The 21,005-nt window shown below is 40.2% G+C and overlaps 1 protein-coding gene across 1 annotated transcript in view; it reads left to right on the top strand.

Moving 5' to 3' along the window:
* The window catches only part of ptprb (protein tyrosine phosphatase receptor type b), a 32,657-nt gene that overhangs the window by 8,481 nt on the left and 3,171 nt on the right, over positions 1–21,005 (top strand). Inside the window, exons 4-39 of the mRNA XM_014986144.2 lie at positions 951–1,091; positions 1,159–1,416; positions 1,498–1,764; positions 2,261–2,377; positions 2,455–2,601; positions 2,685–2,802; positions 3,241–3,386; positions 5,827–6,093; positions 6,186–6,244; positions 6,652–6,856; positions 6,929–7,026; positions 7,232–7,397; positions 7,475–7,605; positions 8,139–8,286; positions 8,368–8,640; positions 9,478–9,632; positions 9,709–9,859; positions 9,937–10,037; positions 11,021–11,186; positions 11,260–11,541; positions 12,519–12,797; positions 14,507–14,656; positions 14,746–14,885; positions 14,991–15,121; positions 15,216–15,322; positions 15,399–15,504; positions 16,038–16,118; positions 17,191–17,208; positions 17,311–17,392; positions 17,669–17,759; positions 17,959–18,035; positions 18,176–18,310; positions 19,247–19,369; positions 20,364–20,527; positions 20,613–20,748; positions 20,825–20,945. Coding sequence (XP_014841630.2) covers positions 951–1,091; positions 1,159–1,416; positions 1,498–1,764; positions 2,261–2,377; positions 2,455–2,601; positions 2,685–2,802; positions 3,241–3,386; positions 5,827–6,093; positions 6,186–6,244; positions 6,652–6,856; positions 6,929–7,026; positions 7,232–7,397; positions 7,475–7,605; positions 8,139–8,286; positions 8,368–8,640; positions 9,478–9,632; positions 9,709–9,859; positions 9,937–10,037; positions 11,021–11,186; positions 11,260–11,541; positions 12,519–12,797; positions 14,507–14,656; positions 14,746–14,885; positions 14,991–15,121; positions 15,216–15,322; positions 15,399–15,504; positions 16,038–16,118; positions 17,191–17,208; positions 17,311–17,392; positions 17,669–17,759; positions 17,959–18,035; positions 18,176–18,310; positions 19,247–19,369; positions 20,364–20,527; positions 20,613–20,748; positions 20,825–20,945 — 5,337 coding nt within the window. The remainder of the gene's footprint in view (positions 1–950; positions 1,092–1,158; positions 1,417–1,497; positions 1,765–2,260; positions 2,378–2,454; positions 2,602–2,684; positions 2,803–3,240; positions 3,387–5,826; positions 6,094–6,185; positions 6,245–6,651; positions 6,857–6,928; positions 7,027–7,231; positions 7,398–7,474; positions 7,606–8,138; positions 8,287–8,367; positions 8,641–9,477; positions 9,633–9,708; positions 9,860–9,936; positions 10,038–11,020; positions 11,187–11,259; positions 11,542–12,518; positions 12,798–14,506; positions 14,657–14,745; positions 14,886–14,990; positions 15,122–15,215; positions 15,323–15,398; positions 15,505–16,037; positions 16,119–17,190; positions 17,209–17,310; positions 17,393–17,668; positions 17,760–17,958; positions 18,036–18,175; positions 18,311–19,246; positions 19,370–20,363; positions 20,528–20,612; positions 20,749–20,824; positions 20,946–21,005) is intronic.

Below are 21,005 nucleotides of genomic sequence, written 5' to 3'. Positions count from 1 at the left end.
TTGTCTGCACTATAAATCAATTTGATCAGTTAATCGAATTTATGGTTTTCGAAGATAAATTTTTTGATAAAACAGGATTTTTTTTGTCAGCAGTGCATTCCTGAGGGTTTCCATAGTTCAGAGTGATGTCAGCGCCCACGGCGGCCATCTTGTTTCACAAGCATCTTGCATTTCTATGTATTTACGCTTTGATTTCAGATCAACTCTACGACTGAATATCAGCGCCTGGCTACGATGTTTTTGTAAATTATGAGAATAAAGTCAGAATATTTCAAGAATACAGTCATACGAAATTAAAGTTGAATTAGTAGAGGAATAAAGTCATATTAGCAGAATAAAGTTGTAATTTTATAAGAACTCCAACACAAAAAATGACAAAAAATTAAAACGAGAAATGTTGAGAAAACTTTGCTATGAGTTTTAGAAATTTACTTAAAAGAAATATTTTATTTTTTACATATTAGTATCAAATTATTATCAGTGGCAGGACTTTAATCAATAAAAACAATCATGCAAACAATTGATTCAATTTTGAAGAAAAAAAATACAAAATTAGCTTTTTTATCATAAAATTATTTTTCTAACTAAGATTGTTTCTTATAAAATATCATTTTGTTTTTAGGTTCTGTTGTAACAATATTCTCGTTAGGAATCTAAAATTCTCTGATATTCAGACTCTTTCTGTCGTCTGACTCACAGAAGGAATGATTGAGATAAATCATTCATTTTTAAAAATATTTGTTCTTTTAGAAAAAAAAGTGAACAGCAAAAAATTGATTCCACTCGTATATAGTATAAAAAATGTTAGATTTATTTTTAAGCCACATTGCCCAGCTAAAACTAAAAAATTATGGGAATAAATAATAAACCACATAGAAGAAAATTGAATTGTGCTTCTCTACCAGGACAAATAAGCAGCTTCAGGGTCATGTAACTGTTTGTATCTCCAGATCTGCTGAAGAATGAGACTTTAGGAAGTACGACGACGCGGCACACGGTCAACGGCCTGACGCCAGGGCGCCTGTACGTTGTTACCATGGTGACGGAGGCTGGCGGCCTGCAGAGCAGCAGGACGATCGAGGCTCATACCGGTAACGCGAACAGAAACGGAGCGACGTGAATGAAAGAGAAGGTTGTAATGTTGCGTTCCCTCACCAGCGCCCGCCGCCATTTCCAACGTCACCTCGGAAAACAACGGCACCAGCCTCCGGTTGTCGTGGCAACGTCCCGAAGGCGACGTGGACGCCGTGGTCGTCACCTTCTTCGACAACGACACGATAATCCAGGAAACGACTCAGCCTGGAAACGCCACCGAGGTCGCCGCCTACCAGCTCACCCCCGGCTCGGCCTATCAGGTGGAAGTGATGTCAGTCAGCAGCTCTCTGACGAACCAATCAAAACTCACCGTCAGGACAGGTGAGAAAAAACTGTGCCAAACTCGTTATGTTTGTTTTTTATTCCTTCTTCATCTTCATCCTGCTTCTGTTCGACCTTCAGCTCCCGCGGCGGCGTCATGTCTCCAGCTGTCTCCTTCATCCACCGGCGGCCTTCTGCTGACGTGGGTGCCCCCCGCTGGCCGCTGGGAGAACTACAGGGTTTTTCTGTTTGACGGCACGCAGCAGCTGGTTGACACCACACTGGGCCGGGATGCAGTGAACTTTAGCTTCCCGGGGACAGAACTGACGCCTGGCAGGCGGTACCGAGCCACGCTGAGAGTGGAGAGCGGAGGACTGGCGGCCGAGAGCAGCTGTGACGGGTCAATGGGTCAGACATGAACTTTTCTTATTTATTTGGAACAGACCCTAAAAAGTAATAAGAGAAACACTCATGGCAATTATATGGAAGAGAATTAGGGTCGCTGAAGAAAAAAAAAATTATATTTGATTTAAAAACAATAGGTTTGCATGTTCAGGGTTTCCCCCAGAGTATTTTAAGCCTGGCGGGCCACCAGGATTTGCTTGCGCTCCCACCAGTCTAAGCACTTATTTTTATGTTTCCCTTTTTTTCAGACTTTATAGTCGGTGTTTGTATTTTTAATAATGTCTTCCAATAACACATAATTACCCAGTGTTATTTAAAAAAAAAAAAATTAAACTCTAAAACACAGTGTGCCGCTGGATGACTGCCATGTTTTTGGGTTTATTGCAGTTTCCAAATATTATGAATTTTACCGATAATTTATTTGAACCAGTATTTTAGTTGCAAAATATTGTCATCAACGTGTTGACCTTTATCTAATGTGGGTAAAACTCGCCTTCAGCTCCCGCTCCGGTGGTAGATCTCCACATTCGCCACTCGGATGAGACGTTGCTCAGCGCCATGTGGAACCACGCCCCTTCTGGGTCACGTGATGACTACTTCCTCACCATTCGCCATGGTAACGCCAAATCCCTGCTTGAGACGGATAAAGGCTTTTCAGCAGGGATGGTTTTTATAATTGTCGTCATCTTCCAGGTGACTCCATTGTGGACACGCGCCAGGTGGAGCCGAACATGAGGGAGTGCACGTTCAACGTACTCACACCTGGACGGCAGTATGTCATCACCGTGGCGACGAGGAGTGGGAATCTGAACACATCTGTATCAGTGGAGGGAAGGACAGGTGTGTCAATGATCCTGATTTGTTGAGGTGATTAAACAAATGTAGTTGTAGTTTTGCTAAGATGAATGTTCGTGGTGCTTCAGCTCCGATGGCGCTGCGTATGATCAGCCTGAGCAGCTCGGGAGTGGACAGCCTTCAGGTGACCTGGAAGAAACCACCAGGAGACGTGGATTCGTACAACCTGACTCTGCTGCAAAACAAGTACGTAATTATGAATAAACTTTGCTTTCTAAAGTTGCTAAAACACTAATCACAAGTATTAGTGCCACTAACAACAAAGCCCTTAGCCAACACGTTAAGCAAAAGCTAATGTTATAGCACTATACCAACACTGTATTCAGCAAAAGCTAATGCTAAAGCGCTAACTGTAATCCATACTATATCTGCCCTTGAAAGACCCTCAAACACAAATTTAATTTTGACATAATTTAAATGTTTTTTAATGAAGGGACGCTCATTTTGCTAAACATTTCCGATCTTTATTTGCAGAAAACATTGAAAACCATGAATCATGTTTATTCAATAAAAATGCACTAATTTCTGTTAATCACATAAAATCCCAGTAAAATACATTGAAACCATTTTATTTTCTGAAAACACTTGAGTTTCTCATCAAACTCCACTCTTCTGGTCCTGCAGTGCTGTTGTCCAGAACCACAGCGTTCCAGCTGGTTCTAACTCTCTGGTTCTGACCGGTTTGACGCCTGGCGCCCTCTACAGGCTGCAGGCTGCCACTATCAGCGGGGAGTTGCAGTCTAAACCAACCAGTCTGGAGGCTCGAACAGGTGAGTTTACGCCGTTCTACACGGTTTGGTGTGCTTGAATAAAAAACCAGAGGCTGTTTTCTGCACAGGAAAACTTATTGTTCAGAACTGCTAATGACAAACACACAGTGGCTTATGTAACCACGTCTGGTTGGCAGTCAGTCGGGATCTTATTGTGTAGATACAATATCCCCATCCAGCTTTTTTCCCAGCGAACACAATCAGCGGCCAAAACAGGAAACCTCGGACCAAACAATCAACAGAGCAGGAATGTTCAAACATTACGATTCAAAATGTCCTGATGTGACCAAAGCGCGGCTGTTTGGAAAATAAAACTTTACAATAAGAATTACCAGGATTTTAATTTAACATTTAGGTTTAGTTGAGCAGAAATTGCTTCTTTTTCAAGAATTCTTTGTCAGAAATTATTTAAAGAGTGAAATAATTCCCTTTGGGAACAACAAAGTATTTTTGAATTTAAGTTGAATTTCAAATTGAATTTGAATATTTACTAATAAAACTTGTGTTTATTAGCTCTATGTTTAAAGAAACATATTTGATTTATACTTAGTTTTACAATGTTGTTGTTATATTCTGCATTTTATTTTAGGTACAAAATATTCAGAATAAGGCCGGGAAGAGAAAAATATATTTTTAATTACAACAATTATAATAAAATTGTATAAATTTTAATGAACAAAACTTAAAAAATGACTTTTTTCCAGTATACTTTATAAAAAGAAATATCTGTTTAAATAAAGTCCATTATTGTAGCTCAATTTTAAGACTTCCTGATGCATCTGCTGCTTAGAAAAAATATATTTGTACACATTTATTATTACGCTTGAAGAAATTAAGTTAAATTTAAACTAATAAACATAATTTGTATACACACACACATATGTGTGCATGTATATATATATATATATATATATATATATATATATATGTATATATGTATATGTATATATGTATATGTATATATGTATGTATATATGTATATATGTATATATATATATATGTATATATATATATATGTATATATATATATATGTGTGTGTGTGTGCACATACATGAATGTGAATGCCTCAGCTTGTTTGCATTTCTTCAAATTAAAAATTCAGACTTGAATGGATTTTATGTGAAAATGTATGTATGTATGTATTCCTCAAACTATTGGTGACAATCTTTGTGGAAATGTTGTTTATGCATGAAGATGCATAAAAACAGCTTTTATACACTGTTTTTGTAACCTTTATATGTTGTTTAGCATTTATTTTGTTCAAAGTTAGGAGCCACAGTGGAGACCAAACAGCAAATCTTCATTATCTCCTTAAATGGCATTCTAAGTTCATGACAGAGCTTTGTTTTTTTTGTTTTTTTGTTTTTTTTGGTGATTTGTGTGCCGGGTCACAGTTCTCGCAAAGAATGTGATAATATCAGGCGCTGCTTAAAACAATGTCCGACATGCCTAAAAAAGAAAGCTTGGAATGTTCCACAAGGACAAAGACACTCCCAGGACACACACATGCTCACACACGTGCACGCACACACACACTACAATGTTGTCACAATAGGCGGAAAAAATTGTGTCTATACAATAAATTTTCTTAGCAGGAAATTTGTGTGTGTGTACTTGTATTTGTGGTTTGTGAGGACCAAGGAGTCTTATGATTTTATGAGGACATTTATTAAATAAATTTACTCTGCCTTTTAAGGCTTCAGACTTTTGTTTTTCCAAGTATTTTTGAGTAATTTAATCTTAAATTAGGGAGTCGAACATAAGATCTGAAGGCAAAACAAAGAATGATAAAACCCCATTTAAGAAAAGGAAACGATTATTAGCATTTGTGCAAAGTTTTAGTGAAGTTTTGAAATGTCGTGAAAAGGACAAGAAAATGTAAATTGGGTTTGTTTCCATGAACTGCTTTGATTTCATAATGTCAGAATTTTTTTCTATCAAATTTCCAGCTACTAAAATTCAGGACCTTCTTTGTTTATTGTAGAAAATTTCTAAGATTCTTTGATGGAAATTTTTACTCCTTTTATTTTTCTATCTGCTATGGTCCTTATATGCTGTTGTATTTTCCATCTTTCCTTTTCCTCATTAAGTCTTTTTTAAAAAACCTAAAACAATCTCAAGCAAATGAAAATTATATACAAAATTGAGGATTTTGCATAGAATTTTCTAATGTGTTAACTTAAAAATTTGGATAAAATAAACGCTTCATGGAATAACTTCAGTTGACAAGTTGAGCTCATATGCTCTTGCTAGATTGTTTTTGAGCATTTTGATGTTTATTAAATGTTTACTGGTTCTCAGTGAAAAATAATCCACCATCTGAAATGTCCAACATACTTAAAATTGTTTATTAAATTTGATCCTTCAGATTTTGGAACAAGATTGAGTTTTGTTGACAGGTTTTCCCACAATCTTTTCCTATTTGATGTAATTTCTCAGCACCAGCCGCCGTCTCTAAGGTGACGGTTGCCAACGGCGGCAGGTCGGACGCTCTGTACGTCTCGTGGCTTCCTGCGGACGGCGTTGTGGACAGCTACCTGGTCCAGCTGGAGGACAGGAAGCGGACCGTCCACATGCTGCCCGTGTCCAGCTCCTCACCGCCTGAGTGCTCCTTCAACTCGCTGGAGGCCGGACACCTGTATTCAGTCGTCATAGTAACCAGGAGCAGCGGACTGGAGAACGCCACAGTGGTCCAGGCTCGAACACGTGAGGCTTTCCTGGATGTTTTTACATGTTTGTTGTTTTTTCTTTTGTTTTATTTACCATACCAATCTGGGTTTGTTCTGTTCGTCTTACAGAACCGGCGACGGTGGGAAACCCAAACGCCGTTCACGCTGGAAGAGACGACTCCCTGAAAGTGAGACAATAAAAACAAAAATACCCTTTTACCAAAAGTGGTAAAAATAAATAATAAAAAAATAAAAAAAATATATCACTACCTCTTTATTTCCAAAAAATGTTTTAGGTAAAATAAACAACTTTTAGCAAAAATAAAATAATAATAATAATAATTGTGCTATTAACTTAGGATGGTAACATTGCAACAAAACTGCAACATTTAAACTGACTGAAAAGTTGTAATTAAACTGCAACATTTTTATAATCATTTGAACTGATTATAATATTGCATTAAAGTTACATTTGTAACTGATTTACTGTTGCAGTAAAGCAGGAACATGACTCAGCGGTCAGCAGACCTGCAGCTGTCTGAGGTGTAAACCCTCTGCTGTCTCTCAGGTGTTTTAACTCCTGCGCTGTCTGCAGGTGTACTGGCATCACGCAGCAGGAGATCTGGACCGCTACGTGGTTCTGATCAGCTACAACCACAGCGTCCTGCATAACCAGAGCGTCCCCACCGGACACAACGAGTGCGCCTTCTCGTCTCTGACGCCGGGGCGACTCTACACCGTCACCGTGGAAACATGGAGCGGCAGCTACGTCAGCAGCATCTCCACACACGGACGAACTCGTGAGTCGGAGTTTCAGGAGGGGAACCGGACCGGCGCTGGTATGGTTTCTCACTGACGGTTTTGTTTTTCAGTTCCTGCAGCTGTGAAGAATCTGTCGGTCAAGAACGAAGGAACGGCGGAGCTGAACGTTACCTGGAGTCCCGCCCTCGGAGACGTCGACCATTACGAGGTCAGTTCAGTTTAATCATCTATTCAACATTAAAACACCATTTAATTAATGATTGATATTATTCATCTAGTGCCGATTCACAAAACCACCTTAAATCCATGAAAGTGCTTAAATTTTACTGTGGAAAAGGGAACAAACAACCTCACCTGAATCACCTGTTTAAGGTGGAGTTTAACCCAGTGGTCATTTATTTATTTGTTTCCAGGTGACTCTGCTCTTTAACGACACTCGGGTTTTCCCTCCCGCCATGCTGAGCAGCGACGTGCATCATCACCTGCTGACCTCTCTGACCCCGGGGCGCCTCTATAAGATCATGGTGTCCACCTTCAGCGGGCCTCTTCAGGTCGCCCAGGTGATGGAGGGACGGACAGGTGGGACTAAAGTCTTTGTCTCTCCTGATAAAACAAATCTGTGTCCAGATCTTATGAAAGCAGATTCTGTTTTCCAGTTCCCAGCGCTGCAAAGAACCTGAGGCTGATTCCCCAACCCGGCCGGACGGACTCTGGCGCTGGGCTGCTTTTCTCCTGGACACCTGGACACGGAGACCTGGACCTGTACAAAGTGTCTCTGTCAACCATGGTGAGATGGATTCACTCACACTCTCTCTGTAAGACTGGGAAATAAATCAATATGATTGATTTATTGAATTTGTACAATTTAAAGATTTAAAGTTTTAAAGTTTTAGATTTTTTTTGTGGTAGTAGTGGCATAATAATCCAAGAATATGCTCAAAGATAAATAAACCTTAAATTCTAATGAACATTTAACACTAGAAGTGGAAAACATTTTAATATACAAAATAAAAAAACAAATAAAATAAATGATAAACTCTCTGTAAACAACATTGTCCTTCCTTAAGAGAAGCTAGTTGAGGCCAAAACACCAGACTGCAGAGTTTTATCCTCCAGTTTTTGGTAGAAAGAGAGAAAACAATAAATCATGAACATGTAAATTATGTGACTAATTTGTCATGTGATTAATTGATGTATTGCTTATTGTGAATTTCAATTGCATGTATAAATTAGACCTTGGTAAGGTTTTGTGTTTTTGCAGTTAGGAGCGTCTTCAGATGAAGATGGACGCTAACATTTGGCTCCTTTTGTGTTTTCCAGGATGGCGTTTCCATCGACACTCGTCCCGTCCCCAAACACGTCTCTTCCCTCGACTTTTTAGATCTGATCCCAGGCCAGGCTTACCGGGTCTCCATCCAATCACAGAGCGGGACGCTGACCAATGGCAACACGGCTTCTGGCAGAGCAGGTAACGCTCCTGTCGAGTTGTTCGTAACGATGAATAACCACCTTGGATTTTCCTTCTCACTGCTCGCTTTCCCTCCTGCAGCTCCAGCAGCGGTCACCGCCCTGCAGGCCGATAACGGACACACCACCCACAGCCTGACAGTCAGCTGGGAGCATCCGGTCGGGGCGTTCGACGGCTACCGCCTGCAGCTGCTGGACGAAGCGGGAGGCGTGGTGAGGAACCGGTCGGTGGCGGCGGACAGTCAGAGCGAGCAGCTGGAGGGTCTGACCTCTGGGAAGAGGTACCGGGTGAAGCTGGTGACGCTCAGCGGCGGGGTCACATCGCTGGAGGCGGCCGCAGCAGAAGGACAAACCCGTGAGTCAATTTCCTTTTTCAAAGACGCAGTAATAAATAAAATCAGCTTAGTTTTTATCTTTCCACCATGATATAATCCCTCATCTAAAACAAACCTGGAGTTTCGCCTTGATTCTTTCATGGATGTTTAAGAAACTCTTTAATATTTAGCACATCTTCAAATGTTCTGATCTTCATCAAAAATATTAGAGCTCGAACCATTGGATTAATTGTGATGAAATAATCAACTAATTTAGTAAATGATTAATTGTTAACTCAAAAAGAGCTTTGCTAGAAGAACAACAGATCACAACAGCAATTAATCCAAGACTGTAGAAAAATATAAACATTTTGGAATTACAACAAAAAAAGACTTTATCTGTAGATATGTTCAGCCCAGAACACCTGAAGTTCTGAAAGAAAATCTAATAATCTACTTTTGCTCCCTGGTTATTAGTTGCTTAATCTGTAAATAATGTCCTTTTGCTAATGACAAAAGAGAAATCCTCCAACCGCTAGAATCTTACACTACTCCATTTTGTTTACATTTCACAAAGAAGGAAGTTGGTCTGGTGTCTTCAGAAATTTGTGCGTTGTTTCCTTCAGTGGTTCTTGCTGCAGCGCCCCCACAGGCCAGGAGGGAAACAACGGAAAATAGAACAAATGTTGCAGCTTTGGTCCAAAATGAAACTGAATCGAACTGGACTGTCAGGGAAAACAACCAAAGTGGAGAAACTTTGATAATTTAGCAGTCCGAAATATTAAACTCCTTTTTTTTTCATTTCTGCATCTTTTTTTTTATTTTTATTTTTACATCATTTTAACACTCCTAAAGGTGAGTTTTGTTCTCCTTTTCAGGTCCTGCTGCTGTTCAAAACCTGACGGTTGTCATGGCGAACACGACGTCCCTCAGCTTCTCCTGGCGTCCCTCAGATGGCCATGTTGACGCCTATGACCTGTCGCTCTACAGCGTCTCTGAGGCGACGGCCAATCACAGGAAGCAGCATCAGCAGGTGAGGCGACGCCTCCGCTCTGTAGTGAAGCTTCATTTCAGAGCTTCCTGTTGCCACCATGTTGTTTTGCGTTCAGACCGCCGGCGAGCCGGTGGACAGGAAGAAGGTGGGTCCAGCTGCAGACAGCTGTGTCTTCTCAGGCCTGCGAGCGGGAAGCCTCTACCGCCTCCTGGTGGTGAGCTGGAGCCACGACATGAGCAGCGACTCGTCAGTCCTCGCCAGAACTGGTCAGTTGACACGATGAGTCCCACTGTCCCCTCATTCTGTCTTCACTTCAACGCTCCTCATCTGTTGTTGTCTGCAGTCCCGGCTCCGGTGTCGGCTCTGCAGGTCCAGAGTTCTGGACGGACCGACAGGCTGACGGTCAGCTGGCAGCACGGAGCGGGAAGCTGTAGCAGCTACCAGGTAAACACGCTTTGATTGATGTTTATAAGAAAAATCCAAACATTTAAACACATTCTCCTGAATGCCTGTCTGTTGCTTTTACACTTTTTCCTGCCACTGAACTTTCCTATAATGTGCAGCACTTTGTGAACAGCTGGTTTCACTTCCTTATCAAAATCAATAACAACGTGTATCATGATAGACACGTCAATATCAGTAGATATCATGTCTGATAGAATATCCAATAGTTTCATCAAACTGCATGGCATTCTGGGGGATGTAGGCAGAGGAACGGATTTTTATTTATATGAGCTTAAACCAATATTCATTTTATCCACATTTAAATATTTTTTATTATTTTATTACAACATATTATATTAGATAAAGAAAGAAAAGTAAATTTCAGCCAAAAACAGAACATTTTCTGGAAAAGCAAGAATATTTCTGAGCTCTGAAAGTCAAAGATTTTCCACTTTTCAAACTCTGAACTTTCCTTATTCTTTCTAGAAATGTTTTGGAGTTTATTCTCAAAATTTCTGAGTTTGTTGGTGGAAATTAACTCTTTCTTTACTGTTTTTATTATTACTTTATATCATGGCAACCTTATTTTCTTATTATTTGAAATGCTCTATAATTTGGGCTTCTTAAACTTTTGGGTTACAATTATTTAATTACAATAATGATTTTTTAAATATGTTCCCCAAAAATGTCTTTAAGGTTAAGTAAATATTTTCAAACGCCTTTGTTTTTAGTTTTTAGATGTTATTTAGTCTTTATTATTATTATTATTTTCAGTTCTGCTGTTTGAGTTCTTTTTTGTAAATTTTCCAATACGATATTTAAAATCACATTGCATTAGAATCTGTTCAATTTGCTGTTGTAATCAAATCAAATTGACAAATTACAAATGAAAAAAGGAATAATTCTTGGAAAAAACCCTGAATATAATAAATAAATTTTCCCTAAACGGATGCAGCTGTTTTCATTTGCTTTTATGGTTTAAGGTTCTGCTGTACGATGCGTCCGGATCCACTCAGGGCGCTCAGAGCCTGGGGGCGGAGCACAGCAGCCACACCTTCCTCGGTCTGACCGCCGGCCGGCTGTATCGTGCTGATGTCATCACTCACAGCGGCGATCTGACCAATACCGTCTCAGGATTCGGACGAACCTGTAAGCCATTAAAAATAACAAATATAAAAAGCTAATTTGTTGATTCTAAGGTTTATTTTTTCTGTCCTGTTAGCTCCAGAGCCGCCCAGCCACCTGTCCATCAAACCAGGCCCGACCAATCAGTCGGTAGAGCTGCTGTGGTCTGGCCCCGCCTCTGGGGACTATGACAACTTCAGCCTGCAGTGGGCGCCAGAGGACCCGCTGTCTGTCACACAGACTCACCTCAGCAGCCGCATCGTCAGCGGGATGTTTCCGGGACGACAGTACAACTTCACCGTGACGACCGTCAGCGGGGGCGGAGCCAAAGGCAGGCCTACAGCCAGCAGCCAACCAATCCAGAGGAGCGTCAGAACAAGTAGGCGGAGCCAGTAAAATTTACTGTTAAGACTAAAGCTGCTCAAACCAAGAACAAAGGAAAAGAGAAAATTAACAGCTTTATTTAGCTAATTTTATTTATTAAACGAAAATATTTTATTAAATATATTGCTAATTTTATGTAATAGATGAAAAAAATATTTAAACAAATCATTCTGGAGATACGGACTAACTTTTTACAGGGGTTAAAAACATGCAGAAATCAAATAAATAAATGTTGTTATCTTTGACATGTTATAATATGTAAATTTAATGTGCTTCATTAGTTCAAAGAAATAAAAATGGAAAAACAAGCATTTTTTGCTCAAAAAACAATGATCTTTTAGACAATTTTATTCAGTAGGTACATACATTTTATTAAAAATACTTAAGCAATTCATATCTTAGAAATAGATTAACGTTCTGAGGGGTTTAAAATTAAATCAAATAATGAAATTATTTTGTTATACCAATAATAACGAATAATTTGAAGACATTGAATTAATACGAGTTATGACAACATTTCACTTTGGGATCAGTAAAGTATTTTTGAATTTGATATATAAAATTTGCTGCTTTAGTTCAAAGATCATAAAAATGTAAGATCATTTATCAGGTTGGCCACCAGGTGGCAGCAGAGAAAAAGCTGCTTTTTCTTTAATCCATTTTTTATGACAGTCTGTGTGTTTGTGAGATTTTAGCTGCAGGGATCAAACTGATCACCGCAAGGAATAAAAAAATAAATAAATAAAAGTAATAATCCGGGACACATTTGAAATATTTATAAACCCGACCCAGTTTGTTCTGGTCGGCCTGTAGAAGCAGATTTATGTCACTTCTGAAAATGAACATGTCATGTGGAGAAAGAAATCAGGTTTTATCTTCATGTTTTAATATTACAGAGTTACAATTAGCTGTGTTACAGTCCAGTCAGAACCAGAACCTTCCTGCCACACTTATCAGAACTCCGTCCTGCAGGTCCGTCTCCTCTGCGGTCCATCCACTGCTTCCCTCTGTCCTCCTCCGCCCTCTCCTGCTCCTGGACGCCACCGCTTGCTGACTTCGACTCCTACGAGGTCGAAAGCCGTCGCCACGACAACGGGGAGCTGACCTCGAACCTGCGGCTGGCCGGTGGCGTCACCGCGGTAACGCTGGACCACCTGGATGCGTTCAGGAAGTACACGGTGACAGTCAGGGTGTCGTCAGCCGGGCAGACGAGTCCGGCGGCGACTCAGACCGCCATCACCATGATTGACCGTGAGCTTAAACACACTCACACTCACCACAGACACACACACACACACACACACACACACACCACTCCAACCTTCAGACTGTTTCTCTGCTTTTGGCACTTTGAAGAACTTTCTGGGATTTCATTTAGTTTTTGTAAAGAATAAAAATCTAAATGGTAAAAGTGTAAATCAGCAATGAGGAATTACAGTTTGAACAAATTCAAACTTGACATGAACTGGAGACCTGAAGCTGCTAAAAATAACTAATCCTTCGATATAATCAATACTAAAGCCAAATAATTATTCATATATACCATTTGGTGTTAATCTAGATTAGAACTGCGACAGCTTACTTGGGTCGATACAGACGGAAAAAAAGAGTAAATTTCAACAAAAAACTCAGAAATTGTTTGATTAATCTTAGAAATTTTCTAGAAAAAAAATTAGCTCAGAAGTTGAGAATTTAAAGCTTTAGAGTCTCAGAAAATAAAAGTTTCTGATTTTTTTGCTCGCAAATTTACTCTAAAATGACCCTAATAAGCCATAGTTGTGTAGAAAATGATTAAAACTGACCCATTTTTAACCCAAATTGTCTCTTTCATCTGACCTGCTGGAAGTTTTAAACTACTAAAGTACATCCAGAACAAACGTATGTGACCCTCTATAGCCAACAAGACAAACAGACTGGAAATAAGAAAATGTTAATGGATGCTATAGACAGGCTGTGCTAATGCTACAATATAACAATATAAAAATTATTTAGTAGAATTAGTTGAACAGATTTCTTATTTTCTGAAGGTTTTTAGGTCGGAGCAGAATTCCTGACATTACTTCTGGTGCAGATTTCCGTTTCTGAAAACACTCCTGGCTTAAGTTAATTAACTGTTATCAAGGTCACATGGACTTCCTGCTATCTGAGCAGCTTCCTGTTGTGCTGCGCTCTTTATAACCAATGAGTCACTTTATTTCTCTCTTTGACCTTTCAGAAATTAAGTCATTGTGACCCAAAGTACAAGTTTCTTCTCTTTTCCAACCTTTTCTTCCTTATTTGTTCTTCCACTTTCTGCCTGTGCGACACCATAAATCAACCTGACACGAGGACACTGGGAAAAAAAGACATTAATAGAAGAAGAAGAGATGACACTGGAAGTTTCTAACCTCCACAGCAGCAGGTTGAAGAGTCCATGGAATATTATATTGATTTAAACTGAATATATTATGCAAAATTAACTTTTTATGCCTCCATTTTGGTCTCAACTGCTTCTAACAACAAAGTGCTAATTTGGTCGTTTTTTGGCGCTAAGTTCATGGTTTTTGGTGTCTAGAAACTGAAACATTTCAAAAACCTCGCAATTGTTGAGTGATATTCTACAGACACTGTTACCTAACAATTCAAGCAGAGTTCCACCCGTTACCTAGCAACCCAAACTAAGCTCTGGCACATTTGGTCAGCTGGGTTTACTGTGGTTTTATGTGCTGTGCAATGCTTCTGGCAAAGACAAGTGTTTTGTTGTTGACTTACCTTCCAGAAATCACTTGTTACATCCTTGTTGGTTGTGCAGGAGGCTCTATTTCTGCTTTTCAAAGATGCACAGTTTTCTAATTGTACATCTGTTGGCAGCTGTTTTCATGTAAACGTTGATTTTGGGATAGTTAGCTACTCCAAAAGTTAAATGTATTGTAGGAAGAATCGTTGTTAAACTTTTGGTTGATGAATGAATTTCCTGTCAGGTCCACCCGTCCCGCCGCCCAGCGTTCACGTCAGCGAGAAGTCATCCAAAATGACGTCGTCCTCCATCTTGTTCCGTTTCAACTGTTCCTGGTTCAGCGATGCCAACGGAGCCATCAGATACTTCTCTGTGATCGTAGCTGAGTCAGATGGTACAGAAACTCCTCCACTGCTGCTTTTACGCTTCTCAGATTTTCTTCCCTGTATGACAAGAAGTGAAACTCCTCATTTATCTCAACAGCCAATGAAAATCTGCAGCCAGAACAGCGCCACCCACTGCCATCATACCGCGATTACATCAGCAACTCCTCTGTCAGAGCGTATCAGACAGCGTACTTCCCGAGCCGCTGCCCTCAGGACACAGAGAGCGCCGGCGGACAGGTAGCCGCTGCACAAACACAAGTATTTATTAACAAATATCTTGGTACACTAGGAAAATGATCAATAATGTATTCCTTAGATAGTAATTATTTGCTACTTGATCAGGTGGTGGAGGTGAATCTGGGGGCAGGTGGGGACCGGCTGGGCGGAGCCTGTGATCATTACCATGACGATGACCTGTACCGTGGTTATGGCGGCTTCTGTGACGGGCCGCTGAAACCTAAAACATCTTATAGGTGAGCAGAAGGCAGAGACAGGTGAGGCAGCAGGAGGCGGCCAGTGATAACCAGGTGTGTGTGTGTGTGTGTGTGTGTGTTTGTGTTTGTGTAGGCTGAGTGTGCGAGCCTTCACCAAACTGTTTGATGAAAACCTCAGAGAAGTAGCCGACCCGCTCTTCTCAGACACGTACCTGTCGTCGCCGCTCAGGACGCATGCAGGTGAGAAACGCTTCACACCTGAAACGTTTTCAGTCCGAACCCGAAGCTTCACTCCAACCTCGCCTCTTCCTGCCAGAGCCTCTAGGGGGCGTGGTGGAGGGCCTGAGCGCTGGGATGTTCCTCATCGGCATGATGGTGGCCGTCGTCTCCCTGCTGGCATACAGGCAGCGGCTGCGCAAAGTGTGAGTGGAAAACAAACATTTTTAAAATTTCTACTTCTTTTTCTACAAAATTTCTGAGATTTATGTCAAAATTCTATTTTTCTTTAGCAAATTTTCAGAAATTTCCAAGTTTTTTTTTCTCAAATTTCTCAGATTAATCAAAAATTTGATTTTTTTTGTTGCAGTTTTTCAAACTCAAAAATCTTCATGTTCTTTTGTAGATTTCTGAATTTGTCATAATGCTTTTTTTTCTACCAATTATTCAAAGTCAGAACATTCCTAGCTTTTTTTCAAAGCAGTTCTTAGTTTAGTCTTAAAATTAGATTTTTTTTTCTAGAAATGTGTTACTTTTGAAATTCAAAATGTCCACATTTTCTATTTTGCTTTTTTGTAGCAATGGTCTTTTTATGAGTCTGAATATTGAAGGCAGCAATTAATCAAGTACTAAATTAGATTGATTAATCAAAATTAATCATAGCTGTAAAACATGTTGTGATTGTCACTACAAGAGTAAAAAGCAGCATTTTGAAGACCCGGTTCTGTTGGTTCTGCAGGGCCGTGCAAGAGAACCCGGTGGTGAGGATGAGTATGTGGAAAGAAGTCCCGGCTGCGGGGATGTATATGGGAGTGAGGAGGTGAGTCTGCATCTATAAATATTCTGCAGCAGAATGTTTCCAGCGTCTCCCACGTCCGATATGTGAGGCTGTGAAGAATTAGTTTCCAATAAGAGTCCGGTTCTGTCGGCCCGCTGAGCTCATCAGTCACCAACAGAACCTGGGACCGAATCACTCCGAGTTTACAGAGAAACGAAATATCAGCAGCAAACATTCAGAGATGATTTAATCTCATTTGATCATTAAATCACTTTAATAGTTAAAACTTAAATGTTAGCTTTGAGTGTCGGGTTGATTTATCTGGGTTTTAAAAGTACAAACAACACAGGGACAGTGAACGCAGCGTAGTTAAAAAAAGACCTAAACACCTTATAGGTCCGAAAGTGACACAATCCAGTGTTTTTGTCTTTACAAAAAACTGCCATTTTCTGCATGCTTTTTCATTTAAGCCCTTTTATACAATATTAGAAATGCATTAGAAGATGCAAATAAATAAGAAAATACACATTTTATTGCCTAAATGAGATAACATTAGTTTAGTGAACACTTAATCATTTATAACAAAGGATTCATCTGCAGCTCAGAAATACTTACAATACTTCTAACATCAACACAGGCCAGGACTGATCGGTTCAGTTTTGCATTAATAGATAAATAATTGGATGCAAAAGGAGCTTAGTGGGAGATTTTAAAAACATTTGAACCAAGTGAAACTAAAACAGTCACATGAGGAGTTTTTCTCCAATGTTTATTCCTCAATACACTGAAAAAACACAAAATTTTACCAAATATTTCTGTCTAGTTTCCAGTGCAAATATCTTAGTAAACTTTAAAAAAGACAAAATTATAAGTAACTTATTTTATGAAAATGATTCATTTATATTCATAAAAAAGTTCTAGTTCCCTGGCAGATTATTTCACTTATAATAAGATATTTTCCCTTTTCATAGGTGAAACAATCTGCTTATCTTTCTCATCAATATTTAAGAATTATTGGCGTATATTGTTAAAAAAGCCCATTTCTAATAAACATGATAAATATATTTGTACATGTTAGTGTGAACATTAACTGACTGTTTCTGTTTCCCTGCAGTAATCGGAGGGTCACCAGGTGAGTTTCTCTGTAAATCTGAGGCTGAAGCAGCAGATTGTTGTTCACATGTTGTTCACATGTTGTTCACATGTTGTTCACATGTCCCCCTCCTTCCTACAGTCCCGTCAAAGCGTGCCACTTTGAGTCCCATCTGAACAAACTGCAGGCCGACTCCAACTACCTGCTGTCTGAGGAGTTTGAGGTGATTTCAGATGAGAAATGTTTGCTGCTGTTTTTCACCTTAAACATTTTCCATCCTCTACTGCTGATGTAAATCATTAAAAAGTTAATTTATTTAAATAATTTGGCTGTATTTACAACATTAAAGAAAGGTTGGTAAGCAGAACCAGGATCCTGATCTGCTCTAGACTTTGTGCTTCATCCTGGTTTTTAGCTTTCTCAGCACAGATTGTAATTTCCCTTCGGTGCTAAGTGAACTCAGAACATTCCCTGCAGAGTGAATCTCGTGTTTCTGCAGGATCTGAAGGATGTGGGCCGCAACCAGACGATGGACGTGGCCAGACTGCCGGAAAACCGCGGGAAGAACCGCTACAACAACATCCTGCCGTGTACGTTTATTCAGCAACTCAATATCTGCTGAGAAATGACATGACATTTAATTTTTGAACCAACTTCAAAGATGTTTGAAAACAAACTAACAGTTTGTTTTCTAATAATGGAGTTGGTTTTGTCTGGTCAGATTTAATTTACTAATTAATTGTCATTAATTTCAAGCAGCTTCAGACCGATGTTTGTTTCCGTTTCCAGATGACTCCACCCGGGTGAAGCTGTCCTACCTGGAGGATGACCCCTGCTCTGACTACGTCAACGCTAGCTATATACCTGTACGCACACGCACGCACGCACAAACACACACACACACACACACACGCACACACACACACACACACACACACACACACACACACACACACACACACACACACACCACACCAACATGCCCTCACTGTCCCTCCGCCTCCAGGGCAACAACTACCGCCGGGAGTACATCGCCACCCAGGGGCCGCTGCCGGGCACGAAGGACGATTTCTGGAGGATGGTGTGGGAGCACGGTGTGCACAACGTTGTCATGGTTACGCAGTGTGTGGAGAAGGGACGGGTAAGAACAGGCTGATGGAGATCAGGCCATCTGGACTGTTGGTTCTGGTTGCGCTCATCTTCCTCTTACTACTCAAAAATATCTTTAAGGTTCAAGTCAGGACAGTTTACATAAGATGTTTTCCTTCCACTAAATTTTCCATTTATTAGTATCCAGAGACCAATAAATGGATTTATTTAAAGGTGCAAATGTAACATTCCATGTTGAGTTTCAACAATGTTTAATTTCCCTTTGAGATCAAACATTTACTCTCATTAAATCATTTTATTTAAAGTAAAGAAAAGCATAAAACACAGAAAGAGCTTGAAAACATTGTAATAAAGACGGTGTTGTTTTTATTTTAACTTATTTAGCATTCTGCACATGGGGCTTAAACAACAAAAACTCTTTGCTAAAGAAGCTAGATGTTCAAAAGAGGACTATAGCGAAGTATATTGAGTGGTTGAGTGGAAGGAAAAAATGTGGTAGAAAAATAATGTTTTATTATCTGACATAAAGATGAGCCGACCTGAAGGCTGATCTCTTCCATGCTACGCTGCATTGATGCAGTAATTCATGCAGAAGGAGCCTCAACCACATGCTGACTGCAGATACTAGAAATAATGGATCCATTTGGACTTAATGAGCTGCAAACATCTCACTGTGTCTAGTTAACTTATTCAGAGAATTTAGAACTGCAGCTACTGATTATTTTAGTAATCAGTTATTTTACTCATTAGATAATAAATCTATACATTCTGTAGATTTTTCATTTAACCACTTCAGCATATTTTATACAATATAATCAGTTCATTAAAAGATGCAAAAACAAATTAAATTAATTTTGAAATGTTTCTTTTTCCACTGTATGCTCCAGTTAGCTATTAATCGATTAATCAGTTCATCATGATTAACTGATTGGTCAGATGGTGAACTAGCGTGGCGTTCTGTTTGCAGGTGAAGTGTGATCAGTACTGGCCGGCCGACAAGGAGCCGCTGTACTACGGCGATCTGGTCATTCAGATGCTGTCAGAGTCCGTCCTGCCAGAGTGGACCATCAGAGAGTTCAAGATCATCTCGGTACAATTCAGCAACGATTTCCTGCAACTTCAAAACAATTCGTTACAAATTAAAGGCGACCTTTTTGCACGTTTTTTGCTTCTATTTCAGTTTCAACTGCTTCTAAAAACAATCAAAAAGTTTTTAAAAAACTCACCTGAGCCTTTCATAACATTTAGTTGAATGATAAATTATCCCAAAGGTTATTGTGATAAATGATAATATCGTTTAGTAAGTAATATAATGTTAATGGCATAATAATAATGCAAGAACACATTGTCAAAGTTCAATAAGCGTTAATTTCTAATGAACATTTAACACTGGAATTGGAAGACAATTTAAATATACCAAATAAATAAAATGAATCATGAAATTACTGTAAGCAACATTATCCTTCCAATAAAGGGCTAGTTGAGACCAGACTGAAGAGTTTTATCTTCCAGAGAAAAACAATAAATCATGTTAATGAAAATTAAAGAGTTCATTTTAATTTAAGAGGTGATTTATTGATTATTGAGACAATGAATCGGCTGCTTTTTGGCAATTACCATTACACATTACCTATCAACCAGAGCAGAGTTCTGCCCGTTACCTAGCAACCCCTGCTGAGCTCCAGCATGTTTGGTCAACTGGTTTTACCGCTGTATGAAAAGACAAAATGTTTAATTGTTGACTTAACATCCAGAAACCACTTCCTGCATTCTTGTTGGTTGTGCAGGAGGCCCCACGTCTGCTTTTCAAAGATGTAGGTTGCATAATTGCTCATCAGTTTGCAGACATTTTCACCTGCAAGTGTAAACATTGAGTTGGGGGCGTGGCCAGCAGCAGCTTATTTTAAAGTGACAAAACGCCCTAAAATCTTATTATCTAAGAATGATTTTGTGTTAAAATGTGATGGACATGTTTTGCATAGGCCATAGACGTTTCCTAACCTGTTGAGGGAAATGTAATATGTGACCTTTGACCTTTAACGCCATCCTAGAGCAGAAACTGAACTTACTTCCTGGTTCTGAAGGAGAACAGCTGCAGTTATCCACGGATGATGCGTCACTTCCACTACACGGTGTGGCCCGACCACGGCGTTCCCGAAAGCACCCAGTCCCTGATCCAGTTTGTTCGGACCGTCCGGGACTACGTGGACCGCTCACCCAGCACTGGCGCCACTGTTGTGCACTGCAGGTGGGTCGGCGATAGGCGCCCGGACCTGCGGCGTTTAAACAGAACCGTATTGTTCTGGGTCGTTAACCGGGTTTTGTTCTGGCAGCGCCGGAGTCGGTCGGACCGGGACCTTCATCGCCTTGGACCGGGTTCTGCAGCAGCTGGACTCCAAGGGAGGCATCGACCTGTACGGCTGCGTGTTCGACCTGCGGCTGCACCGGCAGCACATGGTCCAGACTGAGGTACGGAACCAGAACCAGAACCAGACCGTAGCTCAGTGGAGAACCCAGCAGTGTTCTGATCTGGTGTGTGTTTCAGTGTCAGTACGCCTTCCTGCATCAGTGTGTGAGGGATGTGCTGCGAGCCAGGAAGCACCGCAGCGAGCAGGAGAACCCGCTCTATCCCATCTACGAGAACTTCAACCCAGAATACTGCCGCGGTGAGTCCAGAACCTGATGTGGTTCTGGTGTGGTTTCACTTAACTTTCGATTTAAATGTA

Source organism: Poecilia mexicana, unplaced genomic scaffold (assembly GCF_051168715.1).
Source record: "Poecilia mexicana isolate PSO_F unplaced genomic scaffold, ASM5116871v1 scaffold_23, whole genome shotgun sequence".
In the NCBI taxonomy this organism is placed as follows: Eukaryota; Metazoa; Chordata; class Actinopteri; order Cyprinodontiformes; family Poeciliidae; genus Poecilia; species Poecilia mexicana.
Note: the sequence above shows the minus strand (reverse complement) of the source record. Positions and strands in the feature narration are given on the sequence as shown.